Source organism: Festucalex cinctus, chromosome 15 (assembly GCF_051991245.1).
Source record: "Festucalex cinctus isolate MCC-2025b chromosome 15, RoL_Fcin_1.0, whole genome shotgun sequence".
In the NCBI taxonomy this organism is placed as follows: domain Eukaryota; kingdom Metazoa; phylum Chordata; class Actinopteri; order Syngnathiformes; family Syngnathidae; genus Festucalex; species Festucalex cinctus.
This window is the reverse complement of record NC_135425.1, coordinates 11,105,976-11,124,758: the sequence shown is the minus strand read 5'-3', so window position 1 is coordinate 11,124,758 and position 18,783 is coordinate 11,105,976. Positions and strand designations below refer to the sequence as shown.

General features: G+C 39.2%; 3 protein-coding genes across 15 annotated transcripts in view; 1 reads left to right on the top strand and 2 right to left on the bottom strand.

Annotated features, from left to right (window-relative positions):
• The window catches only part of pum3 (pumilio RNA-binding family member 3), a 24,650-nt gene extending 23,385 nt beyond the window's left edge, over positions 1-1,265 (top strand). For all 12 annotated transcript variants that reach the window (XM_077496609.1, XM_077496604.1, XM_077496608.1 and 9 more), the window contains 2 exons: positions 326-416; positions 747-1,265. In XM_077496609.1, coding sequence (XP_077352735.1) covers positions 326-416; positions 747-867 — 212 coding nt within the window. In that variant the 3' untranslated portion in view covers positions 868-1,265. The remainder of the gene's footprint in view (positions 1-325; positions 417-746) is intronic.
• kcnv2a (potassium channel, subfamily V, member 2a) lies at positions 369-18,783 on the bottom strand. 2 transcript variants are annotated; one of them, XR_013278636.1, is made up of 10 exons: positions 18,486-18,783; positions 17,987-18,109; positions 16,580-16,758; positions 16,286-16,457; positions 8,439-8,639; positions 8,047-8,301; positions 5,096-5,212; positions 4,894-5,019; positions 666-3,645; positions 369-526 (listed from the first exon to the last, which is right to left on the bottom strand). XR_013278636.1 is itself a non-coding variant. In XM_077496610.1 (9 exons), the coding sequence occupies exons 1-9, from the start codon at positions 18,639-18,641 to the stop codon at positions 3,289-3,291; spliced, it is 1,686 nt and encodes a 561-aa protein (XP_077352736.1). In that variant the 5' UTR covers positions 18,642-18,783; the 3' UTR covers positions 369-3,288. The 2 variants fall into 2 exon arrangements, 1 of the variants encoding a protein (XP_077352736.1); XM_077496610.1 differs by having other exon boundaries at positions 369-3,645.
• LOC144001937 (E3 ubiquitin-protein ligase TRIM35-like) lies at positions 10,682-12,058 on the bottom strand. Its single transcript, XM_077496612.1, has one exon. The coding sequence runs from the start codon at positions 12,056-12,058 to the stop codon at positions 10,682-10,684; it is 1,377 nt and encodes a 458-aa protein (XP_077352738.1).

Here is an 18,783-nt window from a genome sequence, read left to right as displayed (position 1 = left end):
AGCCTACTATACAGCTGCGCCCTCTAGTGGCTGCAACAAATATACACAAGTGCTATGAACATTGCTGCTGTTACTTATTTTAATTTTTTCTCTCTCAGCAATGCTGAATAAATATTTGACGGAGCTTTAATACCATTTGTTTTATCACACTGACTACACATGAAAATCTAAATATTCATGTTCGTTTTGTTTATTAATTTTAATCCCTCAAGGGAACAACACGTCTATTGTTTTGGGAAGTCATAGAAGTGAATATACACGCTTTGACATTTTGTTGAGCGTCTTTGCCATTGCAATGCTGAGTAACTTCTCTCCGTCTTACCAGAGCGCTTTTCCAGGATCCTCATAGACACTGTTGGGATGGAAAAACTGAGGAGTTGGAGCAAAGTCAACAGAGGCGCAATGGTCCTCTGCAGGTGTGTTCATGTTCATGCTCCACTGCATTGCAGTCTTCTCTGTCAGATGAACTATTCATGTAGACGTTGAAACCTGCCATTCTTCCTTATACTCAGTCACAGGTGAGCTGCTTTAAGTTGCACATGTGATAGGTCACATTTTGATTAGGTCATTGACAGAAAAACCTTCGAAATAAATTATTTGTGTCATTGTTTTGTAAAACACAAAGCTGTCATTCATTCATTCAGGGAAGTATAAAATTATCCTACCGTACAACAAATGCTTTTCCCAGGATAAAACAATATTTTCAAGCTGAGAGGACATTAAAAATGTGTCTTCACTGTCCACAGCCTCCTGAACAGCTGCGACAAATCTGTGGTGGCAGACGTGAAGACAGCTCTGCGGGACTTTGAACTCGACAGCGCCAACAGCAGCAAGGGAGCTGAAATCCTGCTAGAAAAATTGAAATAATAGACAATACAAATACACACAATTGGTGACACTCAGCATCACTTTGAACCTGGATGTAGGACCGTGTCACATCAGCAACTGATGAATTTGGTTGCAAGATGTTGAACACCAAAAAGGGAGGGGCACAGAATATCATAGACCAAGGTGGATGTTTGAGTATTTGTAAACATGTACAGTATCTGCTTGCGAACGTCCTCTTTAACAAAAGAACCAAAAGTCACATGAGCAAGCAGGAAAACTTGCAACTAAATTGCTCCATGATGCTTTTGTTTTGCTGTTCCAAGTCAAAACGGCATAATAGTCAGATCAGTTCTGTTTAAAAAGTTCATAAACGATAAAAGCATGACAGTTTTGAAAAAAAAAAAGAATAAATAATTTACACTCATGTAAAGTTTTAACCTGTTTTGATTACATTTATTCTGAAATTGACTGGATTCGTTTAGAACAGCAGGGGTGATTGTCTTAACTGGCAGAGCAACTGAAAAACATGCTTACATGTTTGTTTTTCTTAAGAGACACATTGCTGACCTACCCCGGGTTTTCACCGGTTGCGGTGCGGTGCGTCTTGACTGCGTGCTCCGGACGGGTCAATTTTTTTGTCAATCCACACCGGCTCCGCACAGCTGCGGTCCGGCAGCTCCGTCGCCGCCCACTTCCCAACGTGTCTCGCGGGACCGCGCGCGCGCGATCATGTGGCATTTCACAACGAGAGGTGGACTTCTTTTGATTTAACCTTTTCTTCTTCTTCTGCTATGAGATTCCATGCAGCATCCTTTTTTTTGTTGTCCTTGTAAAGTATATTAACGAGAGTCGGGTCAGTGCGGGTCCACTCTTTATTTCTGTCTTCCCCGTCCAGCTGCCGCTCAGTACGGCAAGCGAGACGGGCACAACAAGCAATCGCGAACATCAAACTCACAATACATTACAGTCCTTATAAAAAGGATGTGCCGTGTCATATATTATTTTGTGGTTTTCCACCTCCAATATAAACCTCTCCTCGTCCATGTTCGCTGGTGTCTAAACCGTGAATGAGCACATGGCCCGGCGACGCCCACGTCACGTTTTGCTGAAAAGCTTGCGAAATAGGAGCTGGCGAGTGTTTTATTCTGAAAGGTAACCGGAAATGTATTTTGAAACTGCGTCGGTCTTCCTGTCCCGCTCGATGTGTTTTGTGCTAGCTTGCCATTTGCCGGAGGCCTACCGCTGCGGCGTCCGGCAAAAATAGAAAATAGGCTATCCTTGCGGAAGGCCTGCGGCACGCCGCAGGCCTTCCGCAGTCGACACGCAACGCACCCGCAAGCGGTGTAAACTGCACCATTCGAATGAATGGAATCTAATTGCTTGCGTCGCCGGACCGCACCGCAACCGCAACCGGTGAAAACCCGGGGCTAGCAGCCGTTCAAGAACTGTGTGAAAGGTTTGATTACTCTGGATGTTAATTCCCTTCTGCAAATTCTTTGTAAAATATGAGTGCATGTGTATATAATCCATCTGGTCAATCGGATAGCGCCTGTGACGCAAACGCACTTACACATTAACTCTGTATATCTCTCGCGCGTGTACTCTTAGCACGCACACAAACACATTAGACATGCCTCACTTTGCAATGTTGGTCCCTGTTAAGGAATTGCGACAGTCTGGCATTTAGAAAAGCGGAAGTAAGAACGTCAGCGCAGGTCTATTTTCAGACTATCAGCAAAGATGTCAAAGTTAGGAGCAGACATTTTCACCCTCCTTTGCTAGGTTGTGGGAGAACCAGTGGGTGTTGGAAAGATATTAGCATTAATTCAATATACTTGTCGAGTTTAAAGTCCAGGTACTAGCAAAGGGTACACTAAACCGCTGTCATACTAGTTGCATATATACAGTCCTAGTGCCACTTTTGGCCTACTACCACAATCTTAAACTAAATTTGAAGGATACAAATAAAAAAAAAACTTACTCCTGGATTCACAAAAAGACCAGATATTTGACGAGCTCCACCTACATTAGTATGAGTAGTAGAATTCCCTCAAAATGGCTGCTTCAAACCAAAATTGCTAACTTCCTGTTGAATTTGGGATCCTGTTACAAAACAAATGGTAGTAGTAGTACAAATAGTGGTCAGAATTTCAAATGACATTAAAAAAAAAAAAAAAGTTTCTCCCCCCCAAATGTACGACCCCAAAAGGTTTCTAAATGCCTAAAGTTGCCACAAGATGGTGACAAAGCACAATTTAAACCTCGCCTTCAGACAACATAAATTAGTGGAACTAAGATGTCAAAATAAAGTGCCGCCAAAAGACAAAAAAAAAAAAACTTGTTCCAACTGCTGACTTGATTTTCAATGTGAAGTATAGTGGCCTTAAAGAGTATTAAAAAAAAAAAAAAAAAAAAAAAAAAATGTGAGGTTCAGTAAACGGAAGTCACGGGCATATGTGGTCAGTCAGTGTGACCATGACACCCCGCAAAAACTTTCCTGACGTTAGCTCGTCTCCCCTGTGCCGTGCCAACCAGTTGACACTGCAGCCGTGACGCTCTCGACTGAAAGGCATCCTGATAACATTCCGCAAACTTCTTGGCCGCCCTTCGGGCAAAATGCACATTGCCGCGAGCTTTGGTGACGGCGGCGTATTCTTGCGACTTGAGCTTGCCGTAGTAGTCGGAGAACTTGTTGTAGAGGACGGAGATGGGCATGCCGTTGAGGATGATGCCGAAGGCGATGCAGGCGAAGGCAAAGACGCGGCCCAGGTTGGTTTCTGGGAGCATGTCGCCGTAGCCCACTGTGGAAATGCTGACCTGTGGGAGTGGAGACACAAAGATGATAATGATGATTATATTTCTTTTACAATGTCTGTAAAATCCAGCTTTAACCATTACTCTAAAAACTAACTCAAAAGATCTGCTAACACAACTTGATTTAATACATAAATGCAAGTTAAAACGTAATTAATTGATTTAGAAAAAAATTAGTTGAGATTAAATGACCGTAATTACATTAAGTTCATTTAGCATGTCATGTACACTCAAAATTCACTGTTGGTTAGCTGAAAACAAAATTCAAGTTGGCATAACTTAAACTTAGCTCGATAACTTCACTTTTCTCAACTCCATTTTGATGATTTGAATACTCAAATATTGTTGAAAAATAAAAAATCTCATACGAGGAAAAAAAAGCACAATATTGTGCTTTTGTATGTAACAGCAATGCATATAAACCACCTACAATCTAATAATTTAAAATAATTAAAAATTGAAGCACTTCCATACACACATTGACTTGCTTCACAAGCATAGAACAACATAAAAAGGTCAAAACATCCCTTATGAAAATTAAAATGCACTAAAAACTAGCCACCAGAGGGTGGTAGGACTGCACAAATGGAAATCAACCTGACTTTTTTTTTTTCTTTTTTTTTTTTTTAACATATGTGCTGCTTTTAATATCGTAACATGACAATATTGTGGAAGTTTTAATATCGCAATATCATGATATTGCCTTTATTGTTACATCCCTATTAATTGCAACTGTACTTTATTTGTTTGGAGAAAGTTAGGGTATGTGACATGCATAACCAACATCACTCATAATTAAAACAAGAAGCTAAAGTAGCTTAGCCCAGTGTTTCTCAACCCTGGTCCTAAGGTCACACCATCCAGCCTGTTTTTCCACATTTCCCTCTTCCCAACGCAGGTGATTCCAATGACAGCTCATCAGCAAGCTCTGGAGAACCCGATAACGATCCTCACCTGTGTTGGAATCGTGAGACATGGAAAACAGGCCGGATAGTGTGTCCCGAGGACCAGGGATGAGAAACACTGAGAAGTCAGCTGTAATGCATTTTTTTGAGTTGCCAACTTTAAAATGTGTCCTTATGATAACAGTTAATAAGTAAGCACTTTCAAGTATTTTCTGTTTATTGTGCTTCCAAATCTGCCTTTGCCACAGTCAAAAGTATTAAGTATTTATTTTATTTTTTTTTTCATATTTAGTAGTTTGAATTATCCATTAACCACCTAAATAAGTTAGTCAATGTAATGACTCACAGCGGCCCACCACCACGCAAGAGGCATGGAGGTGAAGTTGGTGTTGGGAACATCCCGCTCGACAGTGTACACCATGGCTGAAAACATGAAGATCCCCATGCCAATGAAGAGCAGCAAACAGCCCACCTAAACACAGGCGCGTAAATGAGGTTAGGACAGGTGGTCTGGCTGAGGAGCACGAAAGCGTATGTAAGCATGTGACCTGCTGGTAGCACTGCCTCAGTGTGAAGCCGAAGGCTCTCAGCCCCGTTGAGTGACGAGCCAGCTTCAGGATTCTAAAGATCCGCATCAATCGCATGATCTTCAGAACTTGGCCCAACTACAGAGGGAAAACATACACAGATGGACAGTAGATACTTATGCCTGTGATAATATGAAGATAATTCAACTATTAACTCGTTCACTCCCAGCTATTTGCACTGAGGCAACCCCCCCAGCTGTTTAACTGGATTTTGACTGATTTTGCAGGGCCCACAAAATATTGTGTTCTATTGCTATAAAAGCATGGACCAACCAAAAGAAAGACAAGTGTCTCTTCATTCACCAGTAAGAAAAAGTATATTTATATCCGCTTCAGTTTTGCAGTAATTAGCATTAGAATATAGCTAAGTTTTATCATTATTCACATTCCTGGTGAAAACACTGGCAAAAAGAGCTTGTTTTCTACATGGCCCTGACTGATCTCTTATACTCTGGTGCCACCTGCTGGCCATTATAAAAAAAAAAACAAAAAAAACTACCATTGCTTTAAGCCACCTCTTCATGTCAGAATCTGCATCAAAGCCTTCTGTATGCTCTTGCATTAACAAAACAAAACAAACGTATAAACACGTTTTTTTGGGGGGAGGACAAAATTAAGCAAACGGTTTTAAACGTTTTTGGGATTGAATGATTTAATATGAAAGAGTTTTTGTGGGAATGCTGTTATTCGGCTTTTTATTCTCCACACTTTTTTTTTTTTTTTTACCGTGTAATAACTCCATAATACTTCCGATTTACACCATTCAAATTTCAACTTGCTTCAAACATTTACACCATCTTGGGAATATATCGTCTGATTTCACAGTAGTTACAGTATTCACATAATTTAATGTTAAAATATCAACTTTTCCCCATTCATTTTCAATGGGACTGACATTGAACTTAGTTTCTAAGTCCCACTTTCCACGCCCACTTCCATACAACTTATTATTACCAGCCCTGTGATACTGCTCAGTGGCACACTTGGTAAAATGCAGTATCCAGCAACCAGGAGGTCGCGGGTTCAAATCCCACCTGTGACTGTACATTGCAAATGTATCCATGGCAATTATGCTAAGTAATTACATGTATATCAACTATCTTGGTTCCACTTTTCCATCTAAATGAATGGCAGGTACCGCATGCCTGGGTGGCGCTATTGCGTGAATTTTATTTTATTTTATTTTTTTGCATTTTTCCATTGGATATCATTAGTTCAATTTTTCCATCTAAATGAATGTAGAGGAGTCAGATAACACTTGTACATATAAATAGGCCATTAACCATAATTTTCAACAAGCCAAGTTGGCTCACATGTTAAATAATTGCCTGGCGTTATGGAGACATGCAAGTGCGTTGGTTCAAATCTCACTTGGGAAATATTTTATTATCATTCAGCTTTCAACATTCCCACGGAATTTCTGCAGAAATTTCACTTTGTCTAGTTAATTTAACTACTTCAATGAGAGATGAATAAAGCCTGCATCTTACCGAATATCATTTGCAAGTGTTGACAAAGGTATTCTCAGTTTCACTGCTAAATCTAGTTTATGATTCCCAAATGTCATAAATTCTATTTTATCTATTCATTTACCTTTTTAACCAATTTCATTTCAACAGTGGTGATCAAATTAATTAACTGTACCCCGGAACAAAAAAAAAAAAAAAAAGAAAAGAAAAAGATGTCACCTGCAAAAAAGAATGCAATTGATAGATTTAGATTTAGACGCCATTGACAGATACAAAATAAATAATTTCGATCTAAAGACTGACTTTTGTGGAACCCCACATAACCTTTAAAGACAGAATTTATTTTATTTTATAAATCAATGATATGTAAACGTGGACAGCACTCCTTAAGCACTGAACATATCTAGATACTATATAAATAAATATATATAACAGATACATATAAACAAATAAAGCTTATTGAGAAGCCAAAATAAAAGGGGCAGCCTTTGAGATTTAAAAATTGTATACTGTACATATACTGTAAATAAAAAAAATTGGGGAGTCCGGTGAGTAAAGATTTTAATTGTAATTAATCACATGACTTCAATACTTAACTCACGATTAATCTCAAATTTTATATTTATTCTAAATGTACAATTTTTTTCCCGTTTTCATACTCTAACAAGTGGAAAAAAATGTTAAATAGAAATATGGCTGCATCTTTTAGTAATTGATAGAAATATAAAATTGAGTTAAAATTAAAAAGATGTATTGTACTGTAAAAAACGAGTCATTGATTTGTGTTGGTCATTATCTGCCACTAGATGGCATAATTGCATTTGTAAGACTGACAGCTCAGTACGTTTTTCTTTTCATGTTAACTCATTGACTGCCATTGACGGAAAAAGACGTCAAATAATGCATTTTTGCTGGGCTGGCAGTGAATGTGTTAAACACAATGTGCCAATATATTTTGTGATTATATTGTAGCATCCTTTTCTCCTTTTTTCTTTTTTTAAGGCAAATTTTGCTTACAAATCCGTCAATTTTGGTTACATCTCATCTTAACTCATTGACTGCCATTGACGGAAAAAGACGTCAAATAATGCATTTTTGCAGGGCTGGCAGTGAATGTGTTAAGAGCTATCTAATCTTTAACATGAAGTAACTTGTGAAATTCTGCACATTTTTTATATTATAAAATACAACTTGACCCCAGTCTCCACTCTCCACAAATATATGTATTATTATTAAATTTATTGCTGCCAAATTTTGATGTAAACGTGTCTAAGTAAGGGGCAGTCATTAATTGCACATTCAATTAAATTAAATCAAAATTAACACAGTAATTTTGATATCCCTAAAAAAAAAAAAAGAAAAAAAAAGTGCACCATTATTTAATTTGCTTCGTCATATAACGTCATGTTAATTCCATCAGTCACCGAGTGTGCCGTCTTTCACCTTTCCAACACGTGACACGGCCTCAATGTCCCCAGAATGCACGTGTGCGTCCTCTTCGTCAAAACACTCCAGGAGCAGCTGCAAGTAGTGCGGCAAGATGGCGATCAGGTCGACAGAATTGAGGACGCTGCGTCCGAAACTTCGGATGTTGGCGGTGGACAGCAAGCGGAGGACGTACTCCAGGGTGAAGAAGGCGATGCAGAAAGTCTCCACGTGCTCGCCGTAGAACCTGCCGCTGAGCTGCCCCGATGGCAACTGGAACGCAAAGTCAGACAGATATCGGAACTGACTGTTTGATGTTAGAATTCAGTAACAAGTCATTGGAAGGTGGAATGACAAACTCAATTTGGACAGTTTCACTTGGGGGTGTAAGCTTTTTTCCCCCCCCACACCTTATACTGCATCTCCTCAACGGTGTTCAGTGTCATAGCAACCAGTGAGATCAGGACAAACATGGAGGACGCGATGGCCATCAGCTTGGCCGAAACAGAGGAGAAGGGCTTTTCCATCATGTTCCAGATCTTCCAGCGGGTTCGTCCGAAGACCATGTTTCGATACAAGGCCTCGTCCTCCTCCGGTGCCATTATCTCCACCTGCAGGAGACGAAAAGAAGCAAGTTATGCTCGTTTCTCGGAAATGTGTAGTCAAATGTACCGTATTTTCACGACTATAAAGCGCACCTAAAAGCCTTCAATTTTTTCAAAAGCTGACCATGCGCCTTATAATTATATATGGATCAATATTGAGCCGCAACAGGTGTCGCTGTCAAGACGCGATCGGTGACGCGCATGCGCAGAAGATCCCGCCATCTTGGATCGCTAGCTAATACTAATACTTTACCTCAGAGAAAAAAAAAAAAAAGCTGTTTATTCATTTTGGGAGTGAATGGAGTTGTCAGAAAGCTGGTTTGTAATCTATTAATAAAGTTTGACTGACCTATCTGACTGTTTTGTTGACATTCCCTTTAGCGCAGCACCATCTAATGGATGCATAATCTAACCCCAGCCTCTACTGTAGCGCCTTATATATGGAAAAGGTTTTAAAATGTGCGGTGCGCCTTATAGTGAGGAAAATACGGTAATGAGAATTGTAATATGATTTATTTATGTATTTATTTATTTTAAATACAGTGACTGTCCTGTTTCAAAGTGACCCACAAGGCTACGTTCCCAGGTGTTAGGTTGTCATGCCAAAAGATTGCTTGGAGAAGGATTCCTCTTTTGACTACATAAATATGAGCATGTGGCAACTGGGAAATTTCGGACAGTTTAAAATTTCAGATTTATATCTAGATGTGTTAAATAACTCAGAACAGAGCACCTTTTGTTTGATTTCACCCACTTTTCAAGTGAGCAAAAAGTATTTGGAGCAGACATGATTAAATAAACTTCAAAGGGATACTTGACTCATTGAACCATTTTCAGCAGTGAAAAGGTAATTTTTTGTCCAGAATAAATTAGATAACTTCATTATTTTTCATGTACAATTCATACCTTTCTTCTTGCTGTCGACTGATGATGACATCACCTGGGCTGAGAAAGTAGGTAATGACCAATCATGCATGGCTCACCCGTTTTCTGGGTTTGGTCAGTAAACTGAACCATGATTGGTTGTTACCTACTTCCTCAGCACAGGTGATGTCATCAGTTGACAGCAAGTAGAAAAATTAAATTATAGACAAAATACAAACTTTTTTTACTGCTGAAAATGGCTCAATGAGTCCCTTTTAAGGTGAACAACTTTCAATATTTAGTAGCATAACTTTACTTATAACTGCATCAAGCTTGCAAGCCATTGACTTCAGACTGCTGCAATTTTCATGTGAAATACTTTCCCAAGCCTTTACTGCAGCCTTTTTCCGTTCTTATTTCTGAGTTTAACAATACATTAAGTACAGAGGGAAAAACTGCTTTTAAAAGGTCGTTTTGGCCAGGCAGTGTAATATTTGAGTGCCTGTTTTTCTTTAGAAAAAAATGGTTATTCATATTGTGGTGGTGGTTAATTCATATTGTGTCAATGTTATGAGGCAGATAAAAAGAGTTTCATTGACAGAGTGGGACAGGAAAGAAGTTGTGAGTGAGCTCGGCTGTGCAATGGTGGGAGTGGCTATTTATTCAGTACCTGGAGAAGGTAAAATGAGGAAACGGCATTAAGGTGCTTTGAGTACCTGAGGTAGAAAAGTGCTATACAAGTGAAAGCCCATTAACCAAATTAAACAGATGAGTCAAATATTGAGATAAAATCAAAATGGCTAACCTACTGTAATTGAATGAATATTTTAAAACAAAATATAGTGATATTAAAATAAGTGCTATAATTGTTGACAAACAAAAATACTGAAAATAATACACGGCACATTATATTTTTTGGTTGCAATCATTTTAATTTGGGCACTTGTTACTCAAGTACAATTTCTAAGGTCCAATGATCTTGGACGGAGAGTGATCATTTTACACGTTTGAAAATAAAGTCACAAAAGATTGTGTATGGAGGAGTCACTGAAAAGAAAAACAAACAAAACAATTCTGCACATAAAACAAAACATTTTGATCAGACAGATCAGTTCATGTAGAAAAAAAAAATGCACAAAATGACATCAGATTTCAGTTGTGCGAGAAAAATATCTCTAACATCATCACTGACTACGAGTCGTCACACAAAGCTGAAGTGGAATTATTTTCAGAGGACTTTTGTCCATTGTGAAAATGAATGGAAACATTTTCATGTGAGACCAATTTGGCCAAGCCGAACGCGTGATGTTGCCTAATTCAGTCTTTGTGAGCGATTCTGAGAATGAAAGTGATCTTTTGTCAAAGTCCACCTGAATCCGGATCCTTTGCAGTTTCACTGGCGGCTTCCAGGATCCAAGTGGCTCGGCTAATATTGCGAATTTATCATCAAGACATCGAATTCGCCACGTTCGCACGATGTCTGGACAAGAAGGGTCCAGCCACGCCACCCCTACTTTCCAGTCTGTGTTGTCTCCCACCTCCACATCCCACATGTGTTTTCCTTTGGTCAAAGCAGAGCCGAGTACGTCGAAAGCCGCAGACCTCTCTGCAGTCTCTGGACGATGCTGTCCTCCTTTAAAGCTCACACTTGTTAGATCGTCAGACAGATGGAGTTCCGAATGGGCCGTGTTTGGGTCTAGAATGACAGGACTGCATGACACCATCTCCTTCATTCGCTCCCACACGGTGAATTTGAGGTTGCCCACATGTTTGGCTTCATCCAGCAGAGCGCCTGAGAGCAACTCAGGCTTGTCGGGCAGCTCTTGGGTTCTGTTCATTGTGGTCTGGAAGTTCTTCACGAGGGATATGGGGTCAGATGTCAGCTGCTCCTCTGTGGTCCTGATCACCTCTGAGAGGGCGGCCATGTCTCTGTCGAGAGCCTCAATCTTCTCCTTCAACAACCGACTCTTCTCCTGCTCTTCCTCCCTCACAGCACACAACCGGGCCTCCTCCTCAACCTGCAGGAAGCGACGAAGCTCCTCAAAATCCTTCTTAATCTTGCTTTCCACCTGGCTGCTCTGGACCTTGACATACGCCGCATGTTCACTGCAGCGGTCTTTGATCCATTCATAATACGCCAGTCTGCCCTTGGCATCTTGCAGGCCGTTGTGAAGTTCCAATTTGTAATCTTTCACAACTTCATCGAGGGGACGGAACTTGTGGTCAGCGTGGATTTCTGCATCTCTGCAGATGAAGCACACAAGCTCCTCGTCGTCCAAGCAGAAAAGTTTCAATGTCTCCTTGTGCACACTGCAGATGTCTTCTGACTTCACTGAGGTGTGTAAAAAGACCTCACACACATTCCTCAGTGCAAAGTTGATATTTGCGTCCATCGAACTAAATTTCAGCCTACAGACCGGACATCTTCGATATCCTTCCTCCTTCTCCAACTGCTGTACACACGCACGACAGAAGCTGTGACAACACGGCAGTATGACAGGATCTTTAAAGATGTCCAAACAGGTTGGACAATGGAGATTGTCCTCAACTTGGCTCGCCATGGTCCTTGTGAAGACACCGTCTCAGGCTACAAGCTTCCAACGTTCACTCTCAGCAGAGTCGCCGTGGCTTTACATCAGTCAAGAGCGAATGAATCATTTCATGTCCAAAAAGTTCAAAAGTGCACTTCCTGCTTCCAGACTTTAAATCGATGACCCTTGGACTTGATAAGACCCTTTATGGATTTATTATTGTGTAAGATTTGCCAGGTCTCGAAGTGCAACAACAGAATGAGATAACTGGTGGAGGGATTGCCAGGTCTAGGCAATGATTAAGTGTGTACAGTTAACACATTTACAGTACTGCATCAATAATGTGCAAAAAATGTTCTCACCTCAACGTACATTTTTTAAATATTTTCATAGGTCTAGTTTTTGTTGATTAGATTAACGCCACTCTGAACAGGATCCTGCTATGTATCGCCGCCATCTTTCTGCTACGGATATAAAAAACAAAACAAAAAAAACAGCCCTTTCTAGTGTGACGTCATGTGGAGGGCAGGGCGTAATTGTTTGTTAGCAGCTAGCAAGCTAAGATAGCTTGAAAACTTCGATGTACAGCAAGACAAGTATATCCGGACACAAACAATTTAATGAACGACAATTTACACCATGAAAGTAGTGATTGATGTACTGTTTCAAGCAGAAACAACATACCTTAAACTTCCAACAAACTCCTTTTTTTTTGTACCTAGCGGCTCCAAACGGCTGGTTTCAATGAGTCGCAGTTATGTAGTGACCTACTCGGGACGTTTTGTTGTGACACTTGACATATTTCCCACCTTTGAACGAAAATCAAGCTCGCCGAAAATCAAGCTCTGTACATTCATTTGTTATGGGATGTTTGCCCCCCGGGAGGCGCAGCGGAAACCAAGCAGTGACGTCAGCTGGAAGGGTCTACAGAGAAGAACTTCAAAGTTCAAATGTAATTAGCTTAGCCTCTGGTGGCGCTTGCAGCTAATGTCTGACCCAGTGGGTCGGCGCCGCTAAATTCCACAGGTGGGACCTACAGATGTTAGTCGCCGAGGTCTTGCCGCTTGTCTCCCTTTGCTGTGCTCTGACTAGCTGCTTATTAGCCATTCCAACTAGTTCTTGCTAGCCACCCTTGTTAGGCTCTCAAGTGAGTTCCGGCAAGCCGCTCGTATTCACTGCTAATGCTAGCTCCTGCACGCTGTTGCTGATTGCTCACTCCAAATAAAAATAGGTAGTAATTGGTAGGGTTTCTAAAGGTGGTCTCTCTGAGGTAGCATAGTGCATGTGCTTCAAACGTGTTGTATTTTATTAGTTCACCATTAGATGGCACTAAATTCTACACACTGTAGCTTTAAATACAGTTCAGTATGAGTATACATTCATTTCAGAAGCTTGGTTAAACTTGAAAAGAATGTCTGAATCACTGAATGGCCATGCTACATTCTGATATTTAATGCTAGTCTTCTTTCAACCTTATAATATACACCAGACAAACTGAAACCTAAAATGAAATTGGTGTCACATAAATTTGACTTTGAAAATAGCTCGGTATTCGATTACACTGAACCTTATAATACAGAATTAATACCATTTCAAAGTCAGATTGAAACGAGCCTATTTGTATCCAACTATCTGAAATGTAAGTCAGGCTTCAATATGACACCAAACCTTTTGGATAAACTGAAATGTGATTCAAGTATAATTAAATTTCCCATGTGGCCTATATCAATCGGCCAATCAAGAGAGTATTTCAAATGTAAAATATTGACTTGTGACCAACCTTTATGGATTTATTATACAACTGAGTTTTGCCAAGTGCCAAGATGCAACAGATAACAGACGGTGGAGTGGTTTGCTCACAAAGTCGGCCACGTGAGCAATTCACATTCATTTAAGTGCAATACATTACGAGCAGGTATTCATCTCAGAAGATTAAAGCTGACAATTGTAATGTGTTTATGAATAGATTCATTTCATAAACGTTGTCACTTGCACAATTGTTAGGATAACTATGAGAAATGTGAACTTGCAGCTGTTCCCCCCACAACATGGTAAAAGTATCAATATACTCAAAAGTGTAATTGAAATTATGAACATCATTTTAGACTTTACAATTATATTCTTTTTTCTTTTCTGTCAGGACATTTTTTTGATGAATAATCCTGGTTAACTCCAGTATGGTGTATTTTTACAAATCCCTCATAAAAATGAAGTTATGTCATTTATCACAGAGAAAACACATTCAAATTGTTCGTTCCAGTCGTGTTTTATTGGGGTAAAAACAAACAAACCTGAATGGGCTAGTTTTGAACCATCTGGCTCTCTTGAAATTCCCTTTCCATTGGAATGCTAAAACTGGGGAAACCAGCGGATCTCTTCACACGCGTTATTAATCCCACTAGAGTTCTCGGCAGGGCACACTGCTGTAATATATGACTGGATGTAACTTACAACCAAGTAGAAAAGCATATATTGGCCTTTACAACTGCTTCCAGGTTGCCAAGGCGCGCACACAGAGAAGAGCAGCATAAAGTGCAGTGAATTGAATAATTCTTTTTCATGATATCATTCGTGAAAGAGAACACGAGAGGACCTTGTTAATGTGGGGAAGAATATTTCATATTTCCCGAAAATCTTGCACACACCATTAGCTCTTCAAGGAAACAACAATAGTCAAAAAAACAAATAATTGTCATGCCAAGTTGAAATAAAAGTCGTCTGAGCGACATCACAACCAGTAACCCAACATAAATGTCAAGGTGAACGGTGGTATGACAATCTATCTGAGGAAGGACTTATCAGATGGGAACATGCTGGCATAAATGTGCCAAAAAAAAAGCCTTTTCTCCTCACGCCATCTGTCCACAAGAACACTGATTTAGGTCAGATACACTCAGTCAACATGCAGATTAGGTAAGAAAAATTGTAGAAGTGTGGATGGGTGGGGATGAGTTGCCATTTAATGGTCAATATAACTCACTTCATACATTGTTAATATATTAAGGTGGTCGGTTTGCATTGGATTCTAGGATTGCTATTGTACGTTTTGATGTTTGGGCATTCATCTTGAATTTGTGATGGAATGCAATCTAGTTCAGGGGTTTGCAACCTGCGGCTCTGGAGCCACATGCGGCTCTTTAGTCTCATTCCTTTCGTTCCCCGTGGATCTCAAAAACAATTAGTACAAATTAATATATATTTTTTTACATATTTATTTTTTAAATAAAATATTCATCTAACAAATTAATGATTTTGATTTAAAAAAAACATTTAATTTAAAAAAAAATGTCAGAGTCCAAAATTTTAAGTTAGAAGAAAGACAAAAGGTGGATGAAAATGTTTTCAAAATTACCTAAAATTTTCAAAAAGTGCCCATAAAAATGTTCAAAAAGGAAAAGAGGAAATGCATTAAATTACAATAAAATGTCTTTTGAATTGAAAAAAAAAATAAAATAAAATTCTAAAAATTGACTCAATAAAACAAAAGAAAATGTTCAAACAGTAACTATAAAATGACCAAAAACAAAAATACCATAAAATGTATATAACTGCAAAAAAGTCTGAACATTTGTCTTAAAAAAAAAAAAAGCAAAAAAGAAAACGTTTAAAAGGTAACTATATAATGTCAAAAAAAAAAATCCCGAAAATTACCATAAAATGTCCACAAAATTACCCACCAAAAAAATCCGAAAATCGATTTAAGAAAAGGTAGGAAAGAAAATGTTAAAAAAGTAACCATAAAATGTCACAAAACTAAAGAAAAATCCCTAAAATTACCATAAAATTGCCCACCAAAAGAAATACAAAAATCGATTTAAGAAAAGGTAGGAAAGAAAATGTTAAAAAAGTAACCATAAAATGTCACAACACTAAAGAAGAAATCCCCCAAAATGGCCATAAAAAGTCCACAAAATTGACAAAAATGTCAGGAATTTGACAGAAAAGCAGAAAGGTCTAAAAATGCATAAAAAAAACTAAGTATGAAAAATTGAAAAATAAAATTAAACAAAAACAGGGAAGATAAAAAGGTAGAAGGAAATGAATCTCTGCATATTGGATGCTGCATATTTTTCTGTTCTGATGCAGATAACACTGTTTCCTTCATCACAATCTTCAAATGTTTTGCGGTTCCAAACCAATTTTTGGTTATTTATCTGGCTTAAAATGACTCGACAGGAAAGGCTGCCAATCTAGTTATACAAATGCGAAAGTGAATTTCTTCACTGGACCACGGCAGAGACGCTACGGCCGACCCACCTCTGCCATAAGCTGCTTCTGTATTTTCAGCTGCTCGTTCAGCTCGTCCTGCCTCTCCTCGAACGAGATGCGGCAGCAGCGTTGGCTGTTCTTGATCCTGACGCCCCAGTAGTTGATCTCCTCCAGGAAGTTACGGGGGCAAAGCTCATCTTTAATCCACAACACGCCAGTCCTTGGCAGAAGGGACAAAGAAGATGACGATTACACATGATTGTCTTTTTTTTTTTCCCCCCTCATATTTGTGGCCTGTGTTTTACTTCCATTCGGTCTCACTGCATCACACTTTGTTTTTACCTATAAAAGTTGAAGATATTTTGGAAAATAGTGGGATCCCGGTCAAAGAAGAACTCATTGCTGTGCACAATGTAGTCATCGCATAGTTCCAACTTCCTGTTATGGTTTGTGTAGGTGGCGAGGCGGCCAATCCGTGTTTTTGGATACCTGACAGCTAACCTGTAAGGTAGGTGGTACACCTGCAAAGTAGAAAAACAACATCACAAAGCAGCCATCAGTTTTGATTTTACATGACCGCTTTCTGTTAAGACTCGGGTGATAAGCCAATTTTGGGGTGGTTGCAGCCCTGCGACCTAATTGAAAAGACCCGCCCATGTATTATGTTGATCTCTACAATGAGAACCCAAAACACGAGAAATCTGTAGGATCATTTAGGATCATTAATTGAACCTTGACAAGGATCAGAAAGTTTAAGAAAACATTTTTGCCTATTAGCTTTATTCAACCTTAACTCATTCAAACACAAAAATGTGTAAACACTTTTTTTTAATACTTTGTCCTTCACTCCCAAAAACGTATACACACTTTTTTTTTCTTTTTTTTTATTATGCAAGAGCTTTGATGCAGCTTCTAACATGAAGAGATGACTTAAAGCAATGGTAGTTATTACAAAATACGGTCAGCAGGTCACAGCAGAGTATAAGAGATCACCCAGGGCCATGTTGCAACAAGCTCTTTTTGATAGCGTTTTCACCAGGAATGTGAATAGACATATTCTAATGCTAATTACTGCAAAATGGAAACAGATGCAAATATACTCATATAAGACTAATCTTTCTTTTGGTAGGTTCCATATTTTTATATCAATAGAACACAATATTCTGTGGGCCTTGAAAAATCAGTCAAAATCAAGTAAAACAGCTGGGAATGGAGGGGGTTGCTTCAGTGAAAACGGCTGGGAGTGAATGAATTAATGAAGAGAAATGTTGCTACAATTTTAGCTGCCAATTAGTTTTCAGTTTCTTTGCATATTGCTACCATAGCAATTCCCCACTTTTTTCATACTATTCACGCTACCTTTTAAGAAACAATGAACTTGCCAAATGTTATTGAGAGAACATGTTTTTGGCCGTTAAACATATAACATAAATGGCCCCCGGCCGTAGTTTGGACACCACTGATTTCGGGCAGTGAATTGTTTGAACTTCAATGGAAAAAAAAAGGCTAGCTAGATATATGGCAAGCCAATGAGTAACGTGACAAGTAAAGAGACTCAAATTTTGGGTATAATAAGGTCAACTCAAGTTAAAATTCCTCTTCCAAGAGCTCATTCAAACTGAAAGTGACCACAAAGCACATTATCATCTCATTTGTTCCGCGCTAGATTGGCTGCTCAAAACAATCTGGGGTTCAATACAGCAAACCTAAAATGGGTAAAGTAGAGTAGGGCAGACTTTAGAAACTTACAGTTCCACCAACATTGATGTTAAGATTGAAGTGCTTTGCGGGAGAAAGCAGCATGCAAGGGGGCGATGCGTCCTCCTCTTCTTCATCCTCAGCATAAAGATCATAGACGTCCCTGCCTAGATCCTACATAAAGCAAATATGGAAAGTTGTAAAAGCAAGAGGCAATAAAATAATTATAACACCACCGTCATGGTTTACATTCTAGTGTTTAAAAAAATTGTCTATACTAAGAGCATTAGAGTTTCAGAATGTAAATAAGGAGACTTCAAATCATCAGATATTAATGTTGCAGCCATTCATAAAAGACAGACCGGTCACATCATTACGACCACTTGCTCAATACAAGGACATCAAATGACAACTGATACATCACAGAATGCCTTTTTTTTTTTTTCTCTCCATCTTTTCCTTAACTTTAGTTATAAAAATAAAGGAAACATTGCAAACCAACCCCCCCCCCCCAAAAAACTTAATATATCAAAGAGCTCAAATGTCTGACCTGCATAGAATTCCATGGCTTCACAAAGATCCGGGTCAGCTCCACAAAGTCGTCAGGTTCCCGAAAGGCTGTCGTTCGGTTGCCAGGTTTGTAACCGGGGAACAAACTCCTGCTGCGGGCTCTGAGGCGGCTCAACATGCTTTGACTCTCATACATCAAAGTTTACACACAAACGGCAGACGTCATGTCAAAGTAAATTTTGTCAAATGGGAAAAAAATGCATTGGGATGGATTCACATTGATTGAGGCAGAAAACGCATCATCACATGTATAAACCCTGTTGAGGTTTGAAGTTGCT

Excerpts from the sequence above, each read along its gene's own strand:
- LOC144001937 (XM_077496612.1), bottom strand. The coding sequence starts at position 12,058 with ATGGCGAGCCAAGTTGAGGACAATCTCCATTGTCCAACCTGTTTGGAC.
- kcnv2a (XM_077496610.1), bottom strand. The coding sequence starts at position 18,641 with ATGTATGAGAGTCAAAGCATGTTGAGCCGCCTCAGAGCCCGCAGCAGG. Across the intron at positions 18,110-18,485 it reads AGCCATGGAATTCTATGCAG|GATCTAGGCAGGGACGTCTA; the intron begins GTCAGACATTTG and ends TGCTTTATGTAG. Across the intron at positions 5,020-5,095 it reads TGAGGCAGTGCTACCAGCAG|GTGGGCTGTTTGCTGCTCTT; the intron begins GTCACATGCTTA and ends GCCTGTGTTTAG.